This window comes from Castor canadensis, chromosome 8, assembly GCF_047511655.1.
Source record: "Castor canadensis chromosome 8, mCasCan1.hap1v2, whole genome shotgun sequence".
NCBI lineage: Eukaryota > Metazoa > Chordata > Mammalia > Rodentia > Castoridae > Castor > Castor canadensis.
In genome coordinates, this window is record NC_133393.1 from 119544192 (window position 1) to 119571355 (window position 27164).

Here is a 27164-nt window from a genome sequence, read left to right on the forward strand (position 1 = left end):
TCACCTTCTTAACTTCCTTCTTTTATCCTCTCTCTCTCATATGTGACTTCCCTTTAACATAACCTGTTTTTCATAATATTTATATTTGTTTTGGGTCTATATTCCACATATGAGAGAAAACTTGCAGCCTTTGGTTTTCTGAGCCTGGCTAACTTCACCTAAGATGATGTGCTCCAGTTCCATCCATTTACCTTCAAATGACAAAATTTCATGGAATTTTATTCAGCCATAAAGAAGAATGAAATTGTTTTGTTTGCAAGATATGTTTTAATGCATACATAAATATATTTTCATACTTAACAGGTATGCTAGTGGCATTTCCTTCCTTCCTTCCTTCCTTCCTTCCTTCCTTCCTTCCTTCCTTCTTTCCTTCCTTCCTTCCTCCTTCCCTCCCTCCCTCAATCCTTGCTTCTTTTCTTCCCTCCCTCCCCTGCCAGTGTTGGACATTGAACCCAGAGCCTCTTGCATGCTCGGCAAGGATTGGCACCTGCAGACACAGCCCTTGTAATGATGTTACCTTTTGAGGACTTATGATAAAAAAAAGACAGTAACAGAATGTAGCCTATTCTTCAAATTATTATTTTAGCTCTTATGCTTTTGAATTTAAAAACCTCTTAAATGAATTTAAAAAATTCTTACTTATGATTTTGCTGTAGTTTTACCTTTATTTTAAATCATCTTAAATTGTAGTATAAGGAAGATTAAGGTATAAAGAATACAATGGGGTTGGGGTTATAGCTCAGTGGTTTAGTGTTTGCCTAGCATTCATGAAGCCCTGAGCTCAATCCCCAGTACCACAAAACAAACAAACAAACAAACAAATACAATGTATATTCTTTACTAAAATTGTAGACATGTCAATATAACTAAAGTATAAGCTATCTGTAACCTAGTCTGTTAAAGTCTTACTCACATACACACACATAAATTGAAGAGTAATGTTTATAGCTTAAAGGAAAAACAACTGAATTACATTTCTTGTGTTAACCAAGAGATAGCACATTACTTTTCCATTGATATTTATTTTATTCACTAGGAGAACAGCGAGTCTTTTCTGTGGAGTACCACCAGCCCTTCTCCAACACTTGGCAGAGTTACGCCTCCACTGCGTACCACATACTCATCCAGCACACTGACATGGAGTAAGATCAGCTCTGTGTGGAAAGAGCCTATCAGTTTTGTTGTGACACATTTGAGGCCTTATACAACATATCTTTTTGAAGTTTCGGCTGTGACAACTGAAGCAGGTTATATTGATAGTACTATTGTCAGAACACCAGAATCAGGTATGAATTCACTTTTGTTTGAAAGATTTAAATTATTTATACAAAAATCTTTCCTTTTATCCATATAGGTTTTTTTTTTGTTAAACTTCCTTACATTATAGTAACATTTCCTCCCTAATAATAGGCAATAAGCATCCCATCTTTAGTATCTTCAAATTTCAATACTCATATTTTAGTACTAAAATAAACATCTAAGTGGAGAAAGATTTGAAGGAAAGGTTGGTTCTGCTACTATGACCCTAACATCAGCATTGATCATTCTATGCCCTTAGCATTTTTTCATAAGCATATCTACTCTTCTAACCCATCCTGAATCAGCTCTATCCTTTTCTCACTCTTATTACCAAGTATGGGGGATACCACCTGCAAGGGCAGAACCAGCATGTGACTGTATCAGATAAAAACAGTATCAGATAAAAACAGTGACTAAAATATACACCTACATGTATTCCTTTTGCACTACAGTTTCCTCATCTAAAAAACAGAGACAGTAACAGAAGCTTCTGTAAGATGAAATCAGAACAATAAGATACTATTACTACCAAATTCTGAGTATTTATTTTCAGCTACGAGTTTTTATATGTTGAAATACATATGTGTTTATTTAAATATTGATACAGTAACATAATATTTTGATATATTAGTATACATATATACATAATATATGCCTGATGTATTAGCATGCATATTGTATACATAATAGATGCTTGATATATTATGTCTATCATAATATAGTATCAGGCATTCAGTTGTGATTAGTAATTTTTGAAGATAATGGAAATTATTGGCAAGGTAATTTCACCCAGTATATTTTTTCTGAATGATGTAGCAGATAGCTATTATTATTGCCAATTACATGTAAATTTGAAGTATTTTTTCTTGATTTAAATAATTATCTTTGAATCATATCTTTTTCTTATTTTATACTGCTTACTTCTATAATAAAAATAATTTTATGATGATCTCAAGTGAAATTTGGTAGACAAGAATTTTGTTTTGAAAAAATATGTTTGGAATTGTGTCAATTAAAAGAATAAAATATAGAAACACATCAATGAAATACAGGCTATTTAAAAACATCATTATAAGTTTTATATGTTACCCATGCGGCATTTGAATCTTCTGTTGGTTATAAATTTCCTCTCAGAACAAAAGTTAAATATGGATATGAAAAAGTAAACATCACTGCTAATAGATTCTGAGGATTAGTTTTTGACTCTTCTGTCTAAAGCAGACAGGTGTTTATGAAGCCAGATAGCCAGACTTTGTTGAATGTAATATATACATGGCTATATATGTTTTAGGACAGTGTAACATTTACAATGCATATGAAAATGAAATTACATTGCCCCATCATATATTGCAATAAATAAAATTAGCAATCATTGTAAATAAAAAGTTAATCTCATGACTCAGCATGTCTTATTCAAATTTTCCACTTATATTCCGTTTTCCCTTTGAGTTAAAAGAAGCCTTTTTGTTCTCAGTGTGATATTTTTCTTAGACCTTATGTGTAATTGTATGTATTTAATAGCATATTCCTTTACTTTAAGTATAATATTTTTCCTATAATCATTTTAGTGCCTGAAGGACCACCACAAAACTGTATAACAGGCAATGTCACAGGAAAATCCTTTTCAATTTCATGGGACCCACCAACTATAGTAACGGGGAAGTTCAGTTACAAAGTTGAATTATATGGGCCATCCGGTAAGCCTTAATCAGTTTTGGAATAATAACTGTGTGTTACTGGTATCAAACTTTTAAAAAAATCAACCTTTTTTTTTAAAAAGACCCTAATATTTACAGAAATAATGGAAAAATAATAAGAAAAATGAAATTCTTTGGATTTTTTGTTTTAAAGTATAAACGAGAAGCTGGGTGTGGTAACTCATTCCCATAATCCCAACTAACTGGGAGGAGGAGATTGGGAGGATTGCAGTTCAAGACCAGCCCCAAATCTCAGAGACTCAGGAGGCATATATAGAAGGATGGAGGTACAAGGCTCGCACGGGGAAAAAACAGGAGACCCTTCTGAAAAATAACTAAAACACGAAAGGGCTGGGGGCCCGGCTCTAAGGGCAAAGAACCTGCCTAACGAGCACAAAGCCCCATGAATTCAAATGCTAGTGCCAGTACCCTGCACCCCCATTTATAAAATGACAAATTTTCCATGTCTGTAAGCAAGCAGGACTTGAGCATCCACCTGTCAGAGGTAACTGAAGGGACTCAAATATGATATTATAGGAAGTAAACTAAATCAACTGTAAAATTTTTTCTTAATCTGAAATCCTATGGTTCTGTGAAAGAAGTTTAATTCAAACAATGATGAAATAACAAACACACATATTGTCATTTATTTGAAAGAACTAAAGAGTTGAAGGTCCAAATCTTTGCATATTGAAATTTCTATGGTATGAATCACACTCTAGTAACTATTCTTACCCCTAAGTAACTTATGCTTCCACAATTTGGAAATTTGTATAGTTTCTTAAAAAATGATATTCCCCTCTCAGTAAAAAAAAAAAAAAAACAGACATGGATACATGGATACATGGATACATCCTTTCTATCTGATTATCATTTTCAAGACTTGGATGAGGTGCACTTGATTATATGGTTTGAGTGATAAAACAACTAACGTATTTATAACAATGGCACTTAGCAACGTGAAATCATTAGTGATCTTAAGGAGCAGTTATAGTGGAGTATGCAGGGTAAATGTGTGACTGGAATTGTGTAAGGGAGAATGGGGAAAGAACATGGGAACACTGGGTATTAGAAACTCTTGAGTTCTCTACAAAAAGCTGCAAATAGAGGTAGAAAGTAGGGGTAGGGGTAAACAGAGTCAACAGATTTATTTATGGATGTACCAGAGTTTGAACTCAGGGCCTTGCACTTGGTAGGCAGATGCTTTACTACTTGAACTATGCCCCCAGCCCTACAGATTTATTTTTATTAGGAACAAATAAAGCATGTTTGTTGATTAAAAAGAATGAGGAAAAAAGGGGAAAATAATGATGTAAGAAAGATGAGAATTACTAGAAGGATGTTTATGTAAGTAGAAGGTGAGGTCTTTTGCTCAAATGTACAGATTAGATCAAGATAAACACACAGATAGTTTGTCCATAGTAACAGGTTGTAAGGCAGAGAATATGGCTACAGATGTAGTTGTGTTGATGGGAATGTGTGGTAGATATTTTTGATTTTTTCCATGTAATAGAAAATAAGATCATTAACTGGGAATAAAGATTAAAATTACTTTTATTAATCATAAAGTCCCTTAAATTACCATATTATTTAAAAGACATTTTAATCACTGGAATATTTTCATGTTCTTTCTATTGCTAGTTACCACTAAGCCGAATATTTAAAATCTGTTCACTTTTAAAATTTTTCTTTATTAATGCTGTACTGGGGGTTCATTGTGACATTTACAAAACTTCTTACAATATATCATAGTTGGACTCACTCCCTGCATTATTCTTTTTACTCCCCCTTCCCCTATTCCTGGAATAGTTTTAACAGGTCTCACTTTTCCATTTTCATACACAGTGGAAATATATTCACTGTTAATAAATATTTTAGTGCACAGGCTAATACTTTGGTTATTGTCCTTGTCTGTTTATGTAAATCTGAGAATGATTATATGCTTGAGAAAAAAATAATCCAGATACATCTGCTTTTTGCAGGTTGGATTTTGGATAATAGCACAAAGGACCTTAAATTTGCATTCACTAACCTAACACCATTTACAATGTATGATGTCTATGTTGCGGCAGAAACCAGTGCAGGGACTGGACCCAAGTCAAATCTTTCAGTATTCACTCCTCCAGAGGGTAAGAATGTCTCCTTTCGAGAGTTAATTATATATTTTTGAGATGTTTGTGAATTTTATTGAATTGATAAACCAAAATCTTGGACACAATTTGTTTTATATTTACTTAAGCCACATTATTTCCTTTCCAAGAGAATAATTAACTCTTTCTGAACATGTATTCTCCAAAATATTAAGCCTATCATGTGCTTCACAATAAAAAGGACCAAAGATCCAGCAAAAATAGGAAATAATATGAGTATCAGTCTGCTAGAGAGTCACAGTGAATTTTAGCAAGACCTCAAGAAGTCATAAATTAAAAACATTTAATATTGTTTAACCCCATTGCTTAATGTGGAACATTTATTCTTATAAAACCAGTTTTTAGAGGAATCTCTATATTCCCCAGTCTAATATAACAAAATATGTTTATAATCAACGAGTATCCGAGCAAATGAGTATTCCCAGTGGCTCATAATACAAATTTATCATCATTCACTGGAATTATGAAAATGATATTTCTCCTCAAGAAATTTTCTTATACGTATTTATTAAGCATCATTATTTTAGGTGAACTCTATTGTTCTGAAAAATGTTACCATCCTATTTCACAACATATTTTCCTGGTTCATTGTAAACTTGCTAAATGTCTTCATTTCTATTTATACATCATAATTATTGACGAGATGACTATTATTTTTACACTTGGAAGAATTTCTAGCTTTTGTTTGTGTGGTAGCGAACATCAAAGTTGATGATTTAAATGTACATGTGTGCACACACACCTTCAACACACGACTGAGAAGGCATTTGTCAAATAATCATTCAAGTATTTGACCAGTAGAGGGCAGCAACCATTAGGAAATTTTGTATATCTCTCCCTTCAAAGAAACAATTACTTGATAGGGTATTGTTGAAAAAAATGGAAAAATTATGTTTTATGTACTTAAATGAAAATCCTAATGTAATAAGGCTTCAATGTACAGATTAGGACAGGAATCCTGCTCAGAGGAAAATGCTCTCTTTTTTTATATTCAGATGAGATCCTGCACGTTCAGGGTGGTATGGCCATAGACTCTTTTTTTATATTCAAATTTCACTATTTTGCTTCTATCAGAAGAGTTTTATTTTAGCTTTGTGTGGCTTATTCATCAGACCTTAAGTTTCCCCCATATCCTTCTAAAAACTTTTTAAAAGCATTTCCAAGAAAGATAGAGTTATAGATGGCTATTAAATAGAGCAGGGCTCTCAACTTTGATCTTAATATCATTTTCTCAACCATTTGATCCACTAATTTCTGTTCTAATGCTATACAATCAAATAGTCCCACATTTTTGTCTTCTTTCAATTCCAGTCCTGGGTTTAATCCCCACAAAACAAAAAAAATATGTATTGTCTATTGTAATCATTACTGGCCTACACCATTTAGCAAAGATAGGGAACAGTGTCATATACAAAATTGTGTTGTTTGTTTTGGGTGTCATTTAAAAATTTATTTCCCTTCATTTGTGAACTCTTTTTAACAAAGCAAGTAGAATTTTAAAGACATTGACACATTTCACTTGATTTTCAATCAAATCATCTCGAATATATGACTCTGTTTGCCCGTATGGAAAGTAACTTGTCCTGCTATCTTCCTACTATCTTCCTGAGAGAGCCATCATCTAGACTACATTCTGGTGTCTCCCAGGGGTGATCCCTGGACAACAGGTGGGTGCCACTGAAGGCAGGAAAGGCATGGGTCTTACTGCCTCATGCCCACCTAACTCTGTCTCTGGTCTCTGGGACTGTTCAACCTCAGGAAGTACTTCCGAGGCAAGTGTGGGAGGTGAAGCTACTTTTTCCTGATAACACCAATTAATCCTCATCGCAGTAACTACAATTTTTGTAATTAAGGAATCTTTAAAATATTTGAAAACAACCTTATAACTCATTAGAACTATCTACATTCAATTAAAATTTAGATTTCAATTCTAGGTGATTATTTTTCATTTATTGTTACAACAGTGTTCTTTGTATTCTAGTTAAGGTTACTCTATTTATTTGCTTCTTCTTATTTAAAGAAGCAAATATGTACTCTACAGTCTATTTGAGAGCTAATTAAGTCTGGGTATGGTGGCACAAAGCTGAAATCCTAGCACTTGGGAGGATGAAGCAGAAGGATCCTGAGTTCATGGCCAACCCAAGTTACATAGAGAGTTCTAGGGCAGCCTGGGCAACAAAATGAGACCCCGTCAAAAAATTAAAACAAACAAAACAAAATTAGAACTATCTAGCTTCTTTTAAAATAACACGTTTTAAAACAACTAGAGTGGTCTATTTAAAATAAGGTAGTGCTGATGAATTTAGCACAGGTAAGAACATATTTGTATGGTGATAAAAAATATAACTAATAACTTTTTCTATCACTGGTATCATATATCTAAGTAAGAGGTCTAGCATCACAGTTTCTTAAAAACAAATTGTTTAAATCCATACTGACTCTCCTATTAAAAGACTATGTCAGTGAAGACTTTTACCTTCAGTAATTCCAACTTATTATTTTCTGTAAATAGTAGCAAAATCTTCATTGGAAAACTACTGAGAGCTGTCCACTTTGTGTTTTTCTGGATTCTCAATGGCCCTCATTTTTTAATAGTTTTTCAAAATGAACTTCTATTGGAAGTTGAACTTGCTACATAATGGAAAAAGTTATTTTTATGTGTTTTCTTTGCTACAATGCCATTTGTTCCCATTTCATTTCTTCCAATAGTTTTATATTTGAAACCTTTAAGTCATTTGGAATATTTTAATCAATCACTTGTTTGCTCTGTTTTTTATTTATTAGTAAAATTTATAAATGTATTGACTTGAGAATGACTCTTAGTTCCTATGGGCAACACCTTCAGAATTGATGCTGCACTAAGAATAACTGCTTTGTGTGTTTGATTTTCTTTAGTTAATTTTGTATTAGTATTGAAGGACTTAGATCTAATCCACAGTTCTCAGGTTTCCCCATAAGTGTTGGTAGTATAGAAGATCAAGTATCCTCCAAAAGACAAGATACAAAGCTGTCTACTTCATTTCCTTTATCCCTAAGTTTTTTTTCTTTCATAGGAAAATATAGCACTACTTAATCTTTACTTGAATTACAACTTTAGGCATTGGTGTCATAGGGAATTACTTAAGTTTTATTTAAAACCATACATTAAAGGATAAATAATATCTGATACTACCAATAGATTTAGCTTGCAAAATAAGACAGTAAATATATATGTGTGTATGTATATAAATATATATATGTATGTATATGTTTTCTGCTGTACTGGGTATAGTTGATATCCTCCTAATATATTCCTGTGTCGTATCACAGGAATGGACCATTTCACTTACTTTTCAATAGACAAAATTTAGTTACCTGATTATTCTTCTCAATGTAGTCATTAAACTATTTATTAGTTTTAGTTCAGATTTTACATTAACTCAAATTAAATGGGGAAATGGCTGATTTCTTCTATGATTTATATTATACAATACTGGCTAAGGTTTTTTCTAAATAGCAAGCCCCCCAAAAATGTATTAAAGAAAGGTGGATTGAAGGCTGTACAATTTCAAGATCTGTGTTATTTTCAGTTAATTGGAAAGCTCTTCCACTCTTGAAATACGTACATTGGTAAATCCAATGACAGAAATTAATATCTGACTTATGGCATTATTTTCAATCATCTTAAAAGGGAACAGAGTCATTCTCCTCTCTTTACTTTTAATCAATGTATATCTCCTCACTGGAATTTGCTGAACTTCTATCACTAACAAATAGCTTAGGAAAATGAATTTAATTATTACTATATCCTGCTCACAAGGGACAATGTTTTTAACATCTTCTTCTGTTATCTCCGTTTTAGAAATTCTCTTGAAAACTTTGTTCTGACAGTGACTGTGTATAGTTATAGGAAAGGTTAAATTGTACCCACATTGTAGAGGAGGAAGTGAGGGTTGGGGGCTATTTATCACTAAACAATGAGCTATAAAAAAGCAGGTCCAAGCTCAGGGTGTGTGTGACCTTGGCCCATTGCTTTTGAGGTACAGGGAGGGTTCCTAGATGTCACTCTTGTGACTTTATATCCAGAGCTTGCTTTCAGTGCTTGACGCTTTGTGTGGAATCAATTGTTAGTGTGTCCCTGCTTTTCTCTACTTCTGCAGAGTGAGGGGCCTGTAATTTGAGGCCCTCATGATCAATGTGGAAACCCAACAGATAAAAATCAATAAAATCTTCACACAATTTCATGTAATAAGTTAAAAGTTGGCCTAATTGCATTTATTAACTACATTTTATTGTTCTTGAAGTATTCTTATTCTTGCTATTGCTTTTTGGTATGTTGTTTTAATTTTGGTAAAGTCATCAAGGTTTTAACTGGGTGTTAGTCATTCACAGACAGCTTCTCAGGGAAATTATTTTTATTAATATGTTACGATCAATTTTTTTTTTTTTTGGTACTGGGGACTGAACCCAGGGTCTCCCACTTGCTAGTCAAGAGCGCTACCATCTGAACCATGCTTTCAGCCCATTTGTTTGTATCTGGCCTGGAACTCATGATCCTTCTTTGTCTACCTCTGCACTAGCTGGGATCACAGGTGTGCACCACCATTCCTGGTTGCTCTCCTCAAATTTTATGGCATTTTGAGTTTTGGAAAATTATTCCATGTTATCCTACTCCATATTTATATTTTGAGAAAAATGTGCAGAAATTTAATGTGACAACTGTGTATTTAAAGAAACTTGTAGCACACGTAATTTTTAATAAATTAATAAATTATATCAGTTTTCAAATAGGGCTGTTTCCATGTCTTAAATCATGAGCTAAGAATTTAAGGAATATTTTTCATGTGAAAATGCATTTTCCCTCCTTTACCGTTTCTGTTTGATTTTTAGTTCCAGGTGCAGTGTTTGATTTACAACTAGCAGAGGTAGAAGCTACAGAAATAAGAATTACTTGGAGGAAACCAAGACAACCAAATGGAATCATTAACCAGTACCGAGTGCAAGTGTTCATTTCAGAGACAGGAGTAATTTTGGAAAATACTTTGCTCACAGGAAAGGATGAGGTATTACATTTCCATTTCCCATTGTGGTGAGACCTTTCTGCTTGGTTCTGACCCTTAAAACTTGGAAGGTTGGACAGCCTTCAACATGAAAGATTTGACAACTTCCTAGTACAAAGTGAAATAAGTTTGGCATGTTGAGATATTAGTGGGATCATATTTCATTTTAGGACAAATATTTTTAGTTAAGTGCTATTATTCTTTTCAGTATATGAAAGATAATTGAACAATTAAGCAGGACTAAAGGTACTTCTCTATGTGAATTTTACTATGCTAATTCAGTTAATGAATTGTTTGGAAACTCTTGATATAATTTATTAAATACTTTTTCAAAGACTTGTAATTTGAAATGGTTGCCAATGAACGGCTATTGCTGACAAATGATTATATCCTATTTGGTCATGAGAAGCAAAATTTCTCAGTTGCCTTGTTAAAGAAAGTGTGTTCACTTAAAGAAATTGCATAACTAGAAGAGATTTAATTTTTTTGTAGACTTAAAGAAAGGGGGTTGAATCTTTTGACAATGTATGCATTAATTCACAGTAGAAGTCATTTCTTCTCTTTGTTTCTGTTAAGTGCAGGCAACACTGATTGGGCTTCACTGTCTTCATTCACCTCACCTAGCCAGCTACTTACCTGTGAGAGCCCTTTAAGTGTCCAGACTAGTCATATCCACATATTGGCTGCTTCCTAGAGTGCTCAAAGAACAAATGTACTTAGGTCCAGAGTAGTAGTCACTAGACAGACTTACATGATGGTTATTAAGCAACTGGCTTCTGCTATTTGGATTCAGAATTGTTACTGCTTCTACTATGTTGTCATTTTTTCTTACATATATTTCAACTCTAGTTTTAGACTCAGGTTACATCTACTTCTAGCACTTACTTGAAAGTCCACCTTACCATGTACTCAATGCATTGTGCTCACCCAGGATTTCTCATTCCAAGTTGCTAACCATCTCCATTGAGAGCTAAATTTTAATCCTACATTGACGCCTTTCCTCTGTGCATAGATGATAAATTATGCTTGTTTTGCTGGGACTATGGATTGAAATCAGGGTTTTGTGCTTTCTTCTTTCCCTCCCTCTCTTCCTTCCTCCCTTCCTTCCTTCCTTCTTCCTTCCTCCCTCTCTCCTTTCCTTCCTTTCTTCCTTCCTCTTTTGATGAAACTGGGGTTTGAGCTCAGGACTTTGCACTTTACAAAGCAGTCTCTCTAGTGCTTGAATGAAACCTGTAATTTCTTATGCTTTTTCTAACACTCTAGTTGACAACTTAAACAAATGACAAAAGCTTAACCCTTTGCTCCTCCTGAGAAGGTCTTAGATTAGACGATTAGCTTTCTTAAGACCAAGTGACATGGTCCTACTTCTGCTGATGACATGTATTGAATAGTCAGACACGTCTGCTTCTCTCTGGAAGCTAAGACGTTCTAGGAAGACTTGAAATTCTGCCTCTCTCTAGCCTTCAATTCTGTAACATTGTAGATGGAAGATAAGCTTTGGAGTTATACATATCTGAATTTAAAACTTTATCTGGTTTCTTTCTGAGTTACACATCAAAAGGATCAAAAGTGTAGGTCCAAGTTGGATGTGTGGCTCGTCTATAATCCTAGATACTCAAGAGGCTGAGATAAAGAGGATCACAGTTCAAGGCCAGTTTTCATCTCAACCAGTGGCTGAGTGTGGTGTCATAAGCCTGTCATCCTAGCTACACAGGAGGCACAAGTAGGAGGATCATGGTCTGGGCTGCCCCTGACAAAAAAGTGAGAAACTATCTTAAAAATAATCAGAACAAAGAGGGCTAGAGGTATGGTTCAAGTGGAGGAGCACCTGCCTAGCAAGCCCAAAGTCCTAAGTTCGAACCCCAGTACTGTAAAAAAAAAAAAAAAATGCGTAGCTCCAGGAGGCAGAACGCTTGAGTCCAAACCCTGGTTCTGGCATTTGCCTTTCTGACAGTTTAATGCTGAGAAAGATAGTTTGACCTCTTTGAACTCTTCTTTAAGTAGGGATCATAAAAGTCTCTGTAACAAAGGGTTAACAATGTGAAGATGAGTACATATGGACTAACATGTATAAAGAGCTTAGCATGTACCTGACATGTAGCAAGTGACTTGCTGATAATTTTGATCTTTTGTGATTCTTAATCTTGTCATTGAACTATTCACTCCACTTGACCCTCAATATTAGTCCTGAATCTTTTTCAATAATAGAAGACTTCATACTTTATTATTGTGATGCTACCTTTTCTTGTTGTTAGGTCAGACCATTTCTGTTATGTCTGTCTCTCCATATGATTGGTGTTTGGGTTCAACTTTCAGGAGGATGATGCGGGAAGATGGATACAAAAGAGGCTCTAAATCCAAATATCTTGGAGTCCTTTGCCTGTCTCTGCCATGTTCTGGCTCTGAGAACTTGGACAAGTCAACTTTTAGAGATTCAGTGCTTACATTTGTATAATGGGGCTTATAAATGTATCTTATAGGGATGGGAGTAATTAACACAGCAAGTAAAACCCATGGCTTAGTGTGCTCATTTATTATCCTTTTTCTTGAGTTTGGTACCTCTGTCAGGATAAGGACTCTCCTCTCATTCACTATTAATTAAACAGCCTCCATTCCCTGTCTCAGAAAACTCTTTAAATCCTTAAAATCTTATGAGAAGTCACCAGTGTCCTCTTCAGTGTCAAATATAGTGATTAAATATTTTAACCATTCTTATGGTTAAGAAGAACACACAGGTGAATAATTCTTCCCCAAAAGATACTTATTTTAATTTCTTCTACACCTTTATAAAGTTATTCCAAGGAACTATCTCTCCAGTCATCTAATAACACTTTCTTTAGTGGTTGCACAGTTTCAATCATTGTTTCTCATTTGTGTGACTCTTTAACTGGTTTCCACTCTGAGCTTTCTTTATGACACTGTGATTTCCTAATTGCACTTGTTTGTGGGAAGGTTCTGTCAGTGCCTATCACATTTAAATCATTTCCCCCCATAAAATAAAATAAAGCAAAGGAGAACAAAACTTTTTGGGGTAATAGAAAGATGAGAATGGGAGATGGGAAGGAGGAGGTGATGTTGGGATGGGATACAAATCCTAGAGATAGGGATTTTGGAACAGCAATGGAGGTAAAGCATCCACAGGTGACACAAAAGACAGTTTGTCTAGGTAGTTAGGAGTTTCAGTGTGTGTTATGAACATGGTCTGGAGAAAGGCTAGTTGGACCAACTCTTATCTCCAGACATACAGTGTAGATCATAGTGGTTGTGAGCATAAGAAAATGTTTTCCAGTTCTACCTTGGCTACCACTGGTTTTGCAAACCTGAACAAAAACTGTAAAATGCGGAGGGGAGTTAAAAATCTCTTTAGGGTGTAATGATGTGAGATCACCTGGACAAAAGAGTTTAGCATTCTATTTGGCACATGGTTGCTTACAATGTTAGTCTTTGTAGTAATAACAACAATACACAATGATTTAACTTTTTTGTACTGGAGATTTAACTCAGGGCCTTGAGCTTTCTAGACAAGTGTTTATCATTTGAGCTATGCCCCTATACCCCAATAATTTAACTTCTTTATCATTAAGGACAATGGGCATAGTTTTCCTAAAGCTTAATATCCTCGGGTTTTTTTTATTAGCTGTGGTTTCTATGCCCTTCTTATCATGGATTACTCTTCTGTACGTGTTGCCTACTCTAACAGTGATCCTCTCACTAAACTTAACGCAGTGTTCTATGTGGAGTTGGACTAGAACCAAATTCAGCAGAATTATTTTTCTTCCTTTGGTATAAAGTTTTTTTCTATCAAGAAAGCCAAAGATTAAATTAATTTGGGGGTGTACCTCATTCTACTGAATCTGAAGGCTGAAAATTTTTAAATCCATCCATTCATGGCTTGATATTTTAGTTGAATTTCATACTTAGATCTTGTCCTGTACTCTTTATTTTATTAGACGCCACAAACATTTTTCTATACTAGACATCATCTTGCTGCCTAGTATTGCAAACTTCTGTGATTAGAACCTATACATTTTCATCCTACATATTTAAAGTCTTTCTCTGATGAACCTGAAGAAGAAAATCAGGTAAATGCTGTACCAATAGTTAACAAATGAGGCTGAAAATGGAACAGAGAGTAGTTTAGGAATGTCCTGGGATTAGTTTACTTTATTGAGCACAAATGTGACATAGATAGAATCAAGACTGAAGTATTTGTTCACTCAAATAATGTGTAGAATGATACAGTATGCTAATTGTTAACTTTTCTTTTTACTACTTCTTAATAGCTGCATAAGTTAAGCCTATATTAAAATAAAAGAAATTCTTAAAAATAAGTCATACATTTCATTAATTCAATTCAGCAGAATGCTAGTGGGCCTAAATTATAGTTGTAAAGTTTTCATTTAATAAAACCACACTTGCTATGATGAAGGTTAATAGATGCAAAATCAAGTTGGTTTATTCAGGTGGATTAGGAATTTACCTCCAAGACTTCTAATTCTTTCATGTAAATTCCAAGGATTCCTGACTAGCATATGCAAAGCCTTTTATGTTGATGAATTGTGACATTCATGTCCCTAATTTAGGGGTTCTCAACCAGGGGCAGTTTGGAGACATACCTTAATCTCTGGAGACATTTTCATTGTCACAACAGGGAAGATACTTCTAGTGGGTAGAGTCCAGGGTTCTGCTAAATGTCCTAAACTGCACAGGACAGCACAGGACCCAAACCAACATTTTCTCAGACAGATACCAGTAGTGGTTAGCTTGAGTCATCAGCATTCACTGGGTACAAAACTTTTAAGTATTGCAAGGCCTTTTTCATGTCTATTTCCCTCATTCTCACTCCTATTTCTCTCTGCCCCTTCCAATTGCTCTGTCCTGTTCTAATTCTTTTCAATCATTTTTTCCCATAAAATTATTACTTTGAGAAAACATCTAATCTGATGTCTTTTTGAAAAAGGTAAAGTGTGAGAAATATTTACAACATGGCACAATTAATGACAACTATTAACATTCTGGGTTGTTATGAAACCAATCTTCAGATCACTTTTCTAGGTATAGAGGATCTGCAATGAAAATTAGAATTTGAGAGAAACTGAGTTAAAAGTATTCAAGGCAACTCTTACATTAAAATGGCAGCTTGTCAACAGAAATGCTTAACTCAGTCAATTGATGGAATGCTATAGGTTGCCTCTCAATAATTCATATGACATGGGGTAGAAAATATTGAAAGATTTAATGCAAAATCATAGTTCAAGGGGAAATTCTTTGTATTCCCTTACTGTCCCATCTATAGTGCTTTGTACGCAGTAGATTCTCAAAGGGTGACTGATTGATAGTGGAAACAGCTGTGTGGTTCGGGAGTAGACTATGAACTGAAATACCAAAGCATCTCTGAATTATGTGTTTGTGATTCATGCCCTCCCTGACTTCCATTATAGGAAGAGCTCAAGTGAGCTGTTAGAAGATGGAACATCTTTGCCTGTCCAATCTGAGCCTTCCTATCCAGGGTTCTTTATCACAACAGAAATATATCTCATGGGTATCCCCCTTCTTTTCCCACAATCCTTTTGCAGCTAAGGATATAATATGATTTAGATGATTTTATTTTATAAATATCATTTGGGGGACTGGAGATTGTCTCAAACTGTTTCTGTATTCTTTTGTCTCTTAGAAAAGTTAATGTTCAAATAACCCGCTTTCATAGATATTTAAATTAACGGAACTGCTTTCTGGAATTTTTCCTCAGCATCCATCATTTTTCTGCTGTCCTTTGGAAAATACAAGTGCTTTGATATTAATAGGGAATAGAAAACCTGTTTTTGGCTTTAGGAGTAAAGACAACCAAAAGCATGTTTGGTAATTAAATGACAATGATATCAACACATAAACAATTGAAACTTATATTATGAATTATTTGTAAATATTGAGGTTCAAGAGTATAGAATTGATAAGAAAGAGAATAAATTCTTTTAAAAAGGGTTTTGGAGTTGAGTTTTGAAGTAGAACTTGAAAAGGAATTAACTAAAAGGATAGTTTTTGGAACATTTCCTTTTTTACAAAACTAATTTATTTTGGGAAATTTCAAATGAGCTTAAAAGTAGATAAAAGTATATCATAAGCCTCCATGTACCCACCACCTGGATTCAATAATTATCAACATTCTGCCACTCTTCTTCCAGCTGGCTCCCATTGGTGCTGCTGCCGAAGATGTATTTTAAATTAAATTCCAGACTTCACATCATGTTTGCTCCTATGTGACTAACTAGCATGAATCTCTAAAAAACACAGACATTTTCATTCAATGCCATGACTATAACTAACAAAATTGCTAATATCATCTGGGCATCATTTAATACCTAGACCATATTCAAATTTCCCTCATTATTTCTGAACCTATGTTGATGGATATGTTCATTAGTATCCAAACAAAGCCTATACATTGCAATGGTTGTTAGGTCTTTTGAGGCAATGTTTCCTTTGATTAATGTTTAACCTTTTTTCAAAGTCAGCATTCTACCCAAATATCTAATATTATTTGGTCAAAACATCTTTTTCCCCATTCCTATTTCAATTGGTTATGCTGGGTGGACATGAGTAAGTGTGAGAGACATCTTTTAATCCAACAAAAATACCTGCTATATATCCATAATATGTACCTTACATTTTCATTTCAATATCTGCCACATAGGTGACTTGATATGTGTAAATTGCATTGTGGATTCTAAAAACAAATTGCAGTTACTTACAGTATTCCTTAGGTCCCAACCTTCCCAACCTTGGGTGGTTGCCCTATGAACACTGTTTGAAAACTATTACCATGTGATTTTATTCTGTCTGTAACTTCAATCAGTTACAGATAAATTACTACCATTGATTATAATTAGGTGCACAGTCTTCTCATATTTCATATACAAATGAAGATGCTTTGATAGGGAAAGAAAATATATAATAATATGTCTAGAATACCTATCAGTTGGGGATGAGAAGTTAAAGTATTTCAGTCATGAAACCTTTCCATGATGATGTCTAGTTTTACCACAAAGAAACTAACTCAAGTCAGAAACAAATATCTGCTCCTTTCCAACATACAGTATGGTTTCAAAGGAAACAGAATGATCACACATGTTACAACGATGAAGAGTTTTAAGAGTTTGGGAATGAAATCTTGGAATGTAAAGAAGACAATAGTCATGTTAATAATGATATCTTTTATAAAAATGTGATTCTAAAGTGATAGGTTTTTAAGTTATGAAATGTAACTGTGAGTTTTCAGTCTTTGTAAATATCTACTTTTAATTGCAGTATATAAATGACCCCATGTCTCCAGAAATGATGAGCATAGTAGATCCAATGATTGGATTTTATGAGGGCTCAGCAGAGATGTCTTCTGACCTGCATTCCCTGGCTTCATTTATGTATAACAGTCATCCACATAATAACTTTCCTGTGAGGAACAGAGCTGAAGACCACAATTCACCAGTTGGTGGGTAAAATTTTAATTCTCTGTGTACCTGCCAGAAGAACAATGAACCTTAACTTAGAGTTCAACCATATTATTAATGGTCCATGGGCTGGAGTCAGATTTTTTTCCTAACTGTTGGATAACCTCATATAGCAAATGGAAATGCCACACAGGCAGGAGCTAGCCCCCCTAATCCATTTGACCTTCTTCCTAGAGAAAGTAGCACCCTAGAGTCTCTGACCAAGCTGCATAGACAATCAGTTATTACAGTTGCCAAAGCAGGTGTGATGGGAAGGGATTAACATATCTTCAAATCATTTACAGGCCTCACACTCTGTACAACTTTTGACTAATAGGTTTTCAGATGTCACTAAAGGTAAATAGGTCAGAAAGTTACAACTCTAGTGCATGGAATGATAAACAGGTGTAGATGACCCCAATGATGTGGTGATGTCATTAGTGTATACACTTGTTCTTCAGGGTCAATGGATCTTATTGTTTCTGAAAGGAGAATGTCCTATGTGGCAAATTAAAACTACTTGGTTAGATGACACAGATGTATAACTCTTTTTTTCTTTTTTATAAAATGTTAAGTGAGAAGAATATTTTATTTCATTCTCTGATTTGGTGCTTGATCCATTTTAAATTAAAAGCTTTACATTATTCTACTTATGGTAGAATTACTAAAAAAATCACATTTCACTTAATATGTGCTTATTTCTTTTATTAATCTATTTTCCTTTTACAAAGCAGATTGGAAATAACACTAAAACTTGAGAAGCTCTTGCTTTCTGATATAGTTGCTTCCTTAAATACTTCATTTGGCCTAATTGCTAATTAGGAGTTTTGGAAGCACAATTTCAAAATAAAGTGAAAGTTTAACATTTAAAATCCTTGTCCCGACTCATTTTTGTAACAGTTATCCAAGAATGATTGTTTTAAAGAATTTTGGGGACTACCAAATGTTTGGTGAATTTTGAGTCCCAATAAAACTCTAATTTCTTTAACTGTGCTATTAAAACTTAGTATTGATCTAAAATATGTCAATTTTGTAGTATTGACTAATGTTTGTTTTCAGAAAAAAATTCCTGGAAAGTTATATTTTCTCAAGACACTAAAGGCACATTCCAGAACAGTGCATACCAACTGCCAAAACTGTGTTATGAGCACAGACTTTTTAATAGATATTATTGGGGAGTATTTAGAATTCCAAATAATATGTAATATGTCTCTAACTTTAGTGATTTCATATTTATTGCTAATTATACATCTATCTTTTATGTACAGGAGTGCATAAGAGATTAATGAATAATATGCTATTAGGTTCCTTTAAGGAAAAAATAATTTTGATTGTGAAGCCAAACACCCTCTTTTCTTTTCTCATTGATTTCAAATAGCAACCACAAGGAATCAGTATATCACTGACATTGCTGCTGAACAGCTGTCTTACGTTATCAGGCAACTTGTGCCTTTCACTGAACACATGATTAGTGTATCTGCTTTCACCATCATGGGAGAAGGACCACCAACGGTTCTCAAGGTTAAGACACGTGAGCAAGGTAAGTGTATTTCCATGAAAATGGATACATGCAAACATTACTCTTACATGCTGCAATAATTTTTCTTTTAATTCATATTAATTGTTCATTCTTCTTTTCAAGTGCCAAGCTCAATTGAAATTATAAACTATAAAAATATTACATCTTCATCTATTTTATTATATTGGGATCCTCCAGAATATCCCAATGGAAGAATAACCCATTATACAATTTATGGAATGGAACTGGATACAAACAGAGCATTCCAGATGACTACTATAGATAACAGCTTTCTCATAACAGGTAGAAGAAAATAACCGTGTTTTTAAACATTCCTATTCTGATGGACAACATGCATCTCTCTATGCCTTTAACACTGCAGGACACATGCTATATCATGTCCAGAGTTTGTTTATGCTTCCATGTATATCTTTAAAAATATTTATAGAAATATCTTGATTAAATATGTTTTCTTTAACTATATTTATTCACAGAGAATTAAAAAGCATTTGATCACAAGTTTCAGAGAAATTTACTTCACCTAGAAAATATTATATCTGGCATCTCAAAATAACTCATTATTTAAGACTTGGATGAATGAACAAATGAATGAATGAACATGAAAATCAGCTGAAGCAATTCAGCTGAGTTGGTATTTGTGCCAATTCCCCTTGCATGTGCCAAAAAATGTTTTTTTAGCTTTAGATTATTGCTTTAATATTTTATGAAAGAGCTCTGATGTCATTCTATGTGGAAGACCTTGAAGATCAAGGAGTTGGGGGAGATAAAGTGGAAGCTGATTTTGGTATCCATTCCCCTTAATTAATTATTTGCCCTAGCCTTATGGTAAATGGCAGTAATCCAAAAATGTTATTTTAAACAGTGCTGAAGATGTGGCTCAAGTGGTAGAGGCTCTAGGTTCAATCCCATTACCACAAAAAGAAAAATAAGACTTTAAACAAAATTTCTGTTGTCTTTTTAGGGTTAAAGAAATATACAGGATACAAAATGAGAGTGGCTGCCTCAACTCATGTTGGAGAGAGTTCTTTGTCCGAAGAGAATGACATCTATGTGAGAACTCCAGAAGATGGTAAGAATATCAGGTGCAGTTTTAATTCTAAAAAAAAAAAAAAGCATGAAAAAAAGTGGTATTACATGCCTACTGTCTCTCTCAGGCCGCTTTTATTGTCTAAACTGGCATGCATGAAAAATGTATGTATTTAAGGTTTGTTTTTTCTCCCAGAGCCAGAATCATCACCTGAAGATGTTGAAGTAATTGATGTTTCTGCAAGTGAAATAAGGTTGAAGTGGTTACCACCAGAAAAACCCAATGGGATTATTATTGCTTATGAAGTGCTTTACACAAATACAGATACTTTGTTTACAAAGAACACCTCCACAACAAACATACTTTTAAGGGACTTAAAACCTTACACCCTGTATAACATTTCTGTCAGGTCCTACACCAGATTTGGTCACGGCAATCAGTCCTCTTCATTACTGTCTGTAAGAACTTCTGAGACAGGTAAGTTTGTCATTTTTTTGTTTGTTTAATAATGCATTGTGACATAGTAAATGTAGCTCACAATTGTTATGTTTCTGCTTTTATAACCTAAAGACCTCCTTTCTATCATTTGTGTAACCTAGAAATTTATTTGTTTTTTCTGACAAAAGTATAAGAAAAGGCTTGACTGCAAAATTTTTAAGACTGATTTAAATTTGACAGGATTCTTTATAAAACTTACAGAATTTTTCAAATGAAAGACCTTGAGAAACCAGAGTCACTCAATGCATCTATAAATTTTGTGTTGAATAAGTACTTGCTTTCATCTTAGGTAAAAAAAAAACCACACTCACATGAATAGATTCTTGTACTCCAGTGAGATCTATGTAAGCAGAAGTGCAGAGGGGAAGTACAAAATGGCTTGGCTGGGCAAACCTTATGCAGGCGATAGCATTCAGCCTGGACCTTTTTTTTTTTTAATTATTCATTTATTCACATGTGCATACATAGTTTGCGTAATTTCTCCCTGCTGCTCCCCCCCACCCTATCCCCCTCACTTCTTCCCTTCCAGGCAGATCCTGTTCTGCCCTTATCACTAATTTTGTTGAGGAAAAGACATAAGCATAATAAGGAAGACAAAGCGTTTTTGCTAGTTGAGTTAAGGATAGCTATACAGAGAGATTCCTAGCATTGCTTTCATGTACAAATGTGTTACAACCCACATTAATTCAACTCTAACTGATCTTTACACTGGTTGGTTGGTTACTGATCCCCTTCTCATGTTAACCTCTGTCGCTTTAAGGTTTCTGTTCCTCTGGAGTGGGGACATCAACCGCTTTCATGTTTTGGGTTTTCTACCTATTCTTATATCTCCTGTATGTGCTCTCCCCTTGTCATGTGATCCAAGTCCAACCATATTGCTGCATTTGCCCTAGATCCAAAGTCCGCATATGAGGGAGAACATACGAATTTTGGTCTTCCGAGCCTGGCTGACCTTGCTCAGAATGATGTTCTCCAGTCCCATCCATTTATCTGCAAATGATAAGATTTCATTCTTTTTGGCCGAGAAAAATTGCATTGTGTACAAGTACCACATTTTCTTGATCCACTCATCAGTAGTGGGGCATCTTAGTTGTTTCCATAACTTGGTTATGGTGAATAGTGCTGCAATAAACATGGGTGTGCAGGTGCCACTGGAGTAACCTGTGTTGCATTCCTTTGCATATATCCCCAGAAGTGGGATTGCTGGATCATATGGCAGATCTATGTTTAGATTTTTAAGAAGCCTCCACATTTTTTTACAGAGTGGTTGCACCAGCTTGCATTGCCACCAACAGTGGACCAGGGTTCCTTTTCCCCCACATCCTCACCAACACATATTGGTGGTGTTTTTGATGATGGCTATTCTAACAGGGGTGAGGTGGAATCTTAGTGTGCTTTTGATTTGCATTTCCTTTATGGCTAGAGATGGTGAGCATTTTTTCATGTGTTTTTTTTTTGGCCATTTGAATTTCTTCTTTTGAGAAAGTTCTGTTTACTTCAGTTGCCCATTTCTTTATTGGTTCATAGATTTTAGGAGAGTTTAGTTTCTTAAGTTCCCTATATATTTTAGTTATCAGCCCCTTGTCTGATGTATAGCTGGGAAATATATTCTCCCTCTTTGTGGGTGGTCTCTTCAGTTTAGAGAACATTTCTTTTGTTGTGCAGAAGCTTTTTAATTTTATGAAGTCCCATTTGTCCAACTTTTCTCTTAGTTGCTGGGATGCTGGAGTTCTATTGAGGAAGTCTTTGCCTATACCTATTAGTTCCGGAGTGTTTCCTGCTCCTTCCCGTAGTAACTTCAGAGTTTCAGGTCTGATATTTAGTCAACCTGTATCTCAATAAGAAGGTGGAATGGGCAGAGGATGTTATTGATGTTGCTGGATGGTTTAAGATAACATATCCCATCTAATGAAAATAATGCAAGCAAGAAATTACTTGTGTTTCTCTTTCAGTGATGGTAGATCAAGTAACACATGATTTTTTGTCTGATTATCTTGGCTTATTTTTATATTATGATATAATCATACACTGGAGGCATTTCTGCTAAGGCAATTCTATAATGTACACCAAGAATTAAGAACTAAGTGTAAAGAAATAGTTTTATTTGTACATTTAAAAGAATAAATGTTCATTGGCTAGCTACTGCCTGAATTTCATGAAATTGACATTTTTGTAGGTCACAAATGGCCAAATATCAGCAATTCCATATGACTTCACCAGATGTTATATGTGAGGTTCTATTTTTGATATTGAAGTTCTAGAAATCTAGAACAGCAGCTTTTCTTTGAGTGAAATTATTCTCTTGAAGCTGCCCAGAAACTAATATTATCAGATGACACAAAGTTCACATAGGGAACGACAATAATTATAATTTCAGGAATAAAAGAGTAATAAAAGAAGAATTTTGTATCACCAAGAGTTGCTATAACCCTTAAGTTAAACTTAATTCATATTAAACTCTATTGGCATGCTTCCTATGCCTAAACATCAGTATTTTTGAGGAAAATTATCTGCTCTTTAGTGACTTGGCTTTATTTTACACTGGGCCAAGGAAAGATACAAGCATATTTGAATGCCTGCTAAAAGCCATGGGCTCTGCTAATGGCTTTCCCACAAGGTGTCTTTAATTCTAGAACAAAGCCCTAAGAGATGAGCTTCATTATCTCATCATGAAAGACTAAGGCTCTGAGACGTTCATTCTTTCAACAGCACTTACAATATGCCGGCCCTACTGGGTATATATCTACTGGATATAGATGGAAATGACTTTCTGCCCTCCTAAAATTTAGTTTAATTGATGGGTGTTTAATTGCTTATTTGTCCTTAAACTGGAATTGGAACCAAATCCATCTTACTAAAAAGCCCATTTCCCTTTCACACCACATTCTGTTTTGAAAACCATCAATAAGGTGGGAAACTAATCAAATATATTTAGAGTATTTCTGTTCATTGTTGTAGTGATATTTTGCTATTTGGACTTTGTACAGCACAAGAAAAGAAAGTAATAACTTTGAAACATCCTATTGTGATATTAAAGAATCACCATAATTCACAAATGCTTATCAAATATTTTCCTGCTTAAGTGGTCACTACATCAAGAACACCTTACTTTAATGATGAATTATAACACAACTTTTGTTTATTGATTATGACATGCATGTAATCTTTTACTAAGAATTGAAAAAGTAAATTTAACTTCCATTCAATTATTTGTTTCTATGAGCTGAATTCTAAGGCAGAGATAGTAAACCTTAAGTGAATATATGAATTTAATTTAAGATGTATCCTAAAATAAAGATTTTATTTCTGAAAAATACCTTAGAAAACCTATAGAATTTCTAAAAAGCAAGGAGACCTAGAACTATTTGGGTAAAATGAGTCATAAATCACAGTACATGAGAAGTAAAGCTGGGGCATGTTGGTGGGTCTCCTGAGCCCCATTACAGGGTTAATTTAATAGGTTCCTGATTTAGTTAGAAAAAGAATGAGGAGGGGGAAACAACTTATCTCAGAGCTCTTTAGCCTACTCACCAGAGTAGTTTTCAGACTTCTCAGAGCTCTTTAGCCTACTCACCAGAGAAGTTTTCAGACTATCTCAGAGCTCTTTAGCCTACTCACCAGAGAAGTTTTCAGACTTCTCAGAAAACAGATTTCTATTGCTAGAGTATTGTGTTTGATGACCATCCTCCCAATTTTCAGCTCTCTCTCCTAACCTGGGGTGGTCTCAAGGTGTGTGCTCTCTCCATCTGTGTGGAAATGGAAGACAGTAAGATCTGTATCAGGGACATTTCCTAGATTATGTTTATTACTATTGAACCACCAACTTTAGATCACTTGGCAAAAAAAGCATAGTAGAGTCTCAGATAAGATGTCGTTTGAAGCAGAATGTGCTCAAGAACAGCCATCTGTGCTGTGGGCTCAATAATCTTATTAAGTGAAATAAGTACATCTGTTTCTCTAAAAACTAAGGGCCTATACACTCCAAGACAAATTGAGTGATGTGTCAATGTTGTCAATTACAAATAAGAGTAAATTATTTGTTCAAGTACCTTATCTTGATTAGAGAACCAGAGTTTACTCCTGCTTGGAAATAACATTCTCTATGTTCAAATACAAAAGATCAATACAAGACTGATTTTTGTGTGTGAATGTGTGTTTTTATGTGTATCTGTGTATGTCTTAATTCTGGAATGTGCAGTTTACAAACAAGGTTAGTTTTTATTTTCTTTTTAAGGCATAACTTTCTTTGTAGTAGTAAGCCTCTATCCTAAAACCTTGAACATTTCTGATTTGGGGAAAATTCATTAATGGGTAATGATGTAGATGCTTCAAAAATTTTGAGTAGAACACATAAATTTATTTGTATTAATGAATAAGTTTTTAACTTTGTCTCCATACCTTACAATTGTGTTTACCAAACAAAAATCTTTTGACATATTCAAAGTAACTTGCCTTTTTAGTATCATCATGAACCAAATTGCATCTTTTATTTTTAGATTTTAAGTAGACTCAGTTTATTCCAACTGATTATAATCATTATTTCTTATTCATAAACTATCTATTTTGCAAAATACTACTACAATTGAGAATAATCTTAATGCTAATTGAGAAAATTCCAAGTGTATTCTCACTCTTTAAAATCAGTGAGTCATTAAGTCTGCCTTGCTTTATCTGCAGGAACACCCTCCACTGGTTACCCCCTAAGGATAAATGAGTAAAATGTAAAGGATGTCATCCTGAGTTCAGGGATGCTTATTTGTCTGGCTACTGGTGTAGGCAAGCAACTCTGCAAGGACAACTTAAAAAATTCCAAGGAGAGTTTTTCAAAGTCAGAAGTTACACTGAGTTATAAATTTTAACCATAGCATTTCTAATTTCTTTTTTCTTACAGTTAAAGAAAATCTCAATCCAATCTTCTTTCTTTTTCTTACATTTGAGTTTCTTTCTTGTTTTAATATGTAATCTATTTAGTCATTCACTGAACAGATTTTTATGGATTCTGTATCATGTGCTATCATTGTAGTAGGTAGGGTAGATACAAAGAAGACAAAATCCCTGCTTTCCTGTAAATTAACATTCTAGAAGAATAAGTCACAGAAAACAAGCAACTACTCAAATTTGTGATTTCAGTAGTGTTAAGAACTACTAAGTTAAAAAAAATTGGGGGACAAAAGAGAGTAAGGAGTGGGCTATTTGACATGGGGTAAGGAGAACAGGCCTTACTGAGGGGTTATACTTTACCAGGATATTAGTGATATGTAGGATTAAATTAGATTAAAAAATAAAGAAGTTTTCTGGAAGGAGGAATAGCAATTGCAAAGTTCTGGAAGTGGAAAGAAATTCTATGAGGAAGATTAGAGCATTTCTCTTGTTAATGCAGTGTGGGTTGTTGGTAGAGAGTAGGCAGATGAGAACAGAGTCAGGAAGAGGTGAACATGCACATTCCTGATTCCATTGCAGGAAGTTTGAAGTTTTATTTCTGTTGGAAGCTATTAGAAAATTATAAAACAAGAACATGCTCTGACTTATAATTTTAGAAGGTTTTGGCTGAATGTGTTGTGTAGGAATAAAAAGAAAAGTCAAGAATATCTGGCTGAGTATTCAGATAGTAAACAACGATTTGGTGAGATTGGGAAGTCCAAGGAAGATGTCACTTTTTAGAAAATCCAGTTTTCTCTTCAATATGTTGATATAAACAGGTACCTACCATGAAAACAGGCCAATATGTTTGGAGCCCAAAGAATGCATAATTTGAAGGGTCACCATATCTCTGGTATTCAAAGTCAAAGAATGAAAAGAAGTCACATGAGGGTGAGTGTAGAAAGAAATGACAAGAAGAATATAACTATACCCTGAGTAATAAGTCACACAGAGCTTGGGAAAATCAAGCAAGAGTCAATGATGGACTAAGAAAAATTCATCAGTGAGTTAGGGGAAGATCATGTCTTGGAGTCTAAATGAACATACAGTTCATTTGACATTTCCTATGTCAAATGCTCTGGATGAATGAAGAAAGATGACATGTATTTGATTAGTGGTTTGGTAGGATGAAGGTTATTGATGACTTATGGGAGAAAATTTATGGGAAATTCTAACCAATGATAGGTAAGAAAACATTGAAAATGAGTAAAGGCAAATTTTGATTTCAAGTGAATGATAGAATGAAGCAATATGTACATTATATAGTATATATTACATGTACTATTTTATGAATTCTATAGAATGCTATACTATATGTATTATATTTATACTATCATATTATATGAAAGCAATGAACAAAGATCAATTTGATATTTGGAGTTATAAATTTAAGTGAGGCCATTCTGCAAGGAGAGATGTTTGTTTTATGCAGTCACTTTCAGCTGTGTAGAAGGGAAGCAATATAAAGTTTGGTTTCACCTAAACTGAAGTTTTGCCAGGAAAGTAAGGT

The 27164-nt window shown here is 34.3% G+C and overlaps 1 protein-coding gene across 1 annotated transcript in view; it reads left to right on the forward strand.

The window, feature by feature from the left end:
• The window catches only part of Ptprq (protein tyrosine phosphatase receptor type Q), a 173238-nt gene that overhangs the window by 7633 nt on the left and 138441 nt on the right, over nucleotides 1-27164 (forward strand). Inside the window, exons 6-14 of the mRNA XM_074084025.1 lie at nucleotides 1037-1286; nucleotides 2868-2996; nucleotides 4979-5125; nucleotides 10016-10188; nucleotides 17491-17671; nucleotides 19048-19209; nucleotides 19312-19491; nucleotides 20171-20278; nucleotides 20432-20713. Of these exons, the coding sequence (XP_073940126.1) occupies nucleotides 1037-1286; nucleotides 2868-2996; nucleotides 4979-5125; nucleotides 10016-10188; nucleotides 17491-17671; nucleotides 19048-19209; nucleotides 19312-19491; nucleotides 20171-20278; nucleotides 20432-20713 (1612 nt within the window). The remainder of the gene's footprint in view (nucleotides 1-1036; nucleotides 1287-2867; nucleotides 2997-4978; nucleotides 5126-10015; nucleotides 10189-17490; nucleotides 17672-19047; nucleotides 19210-19311; nucleotides 19492-20170; nucleotides 20279-20431; nucleotides 20714-27164) is intronic.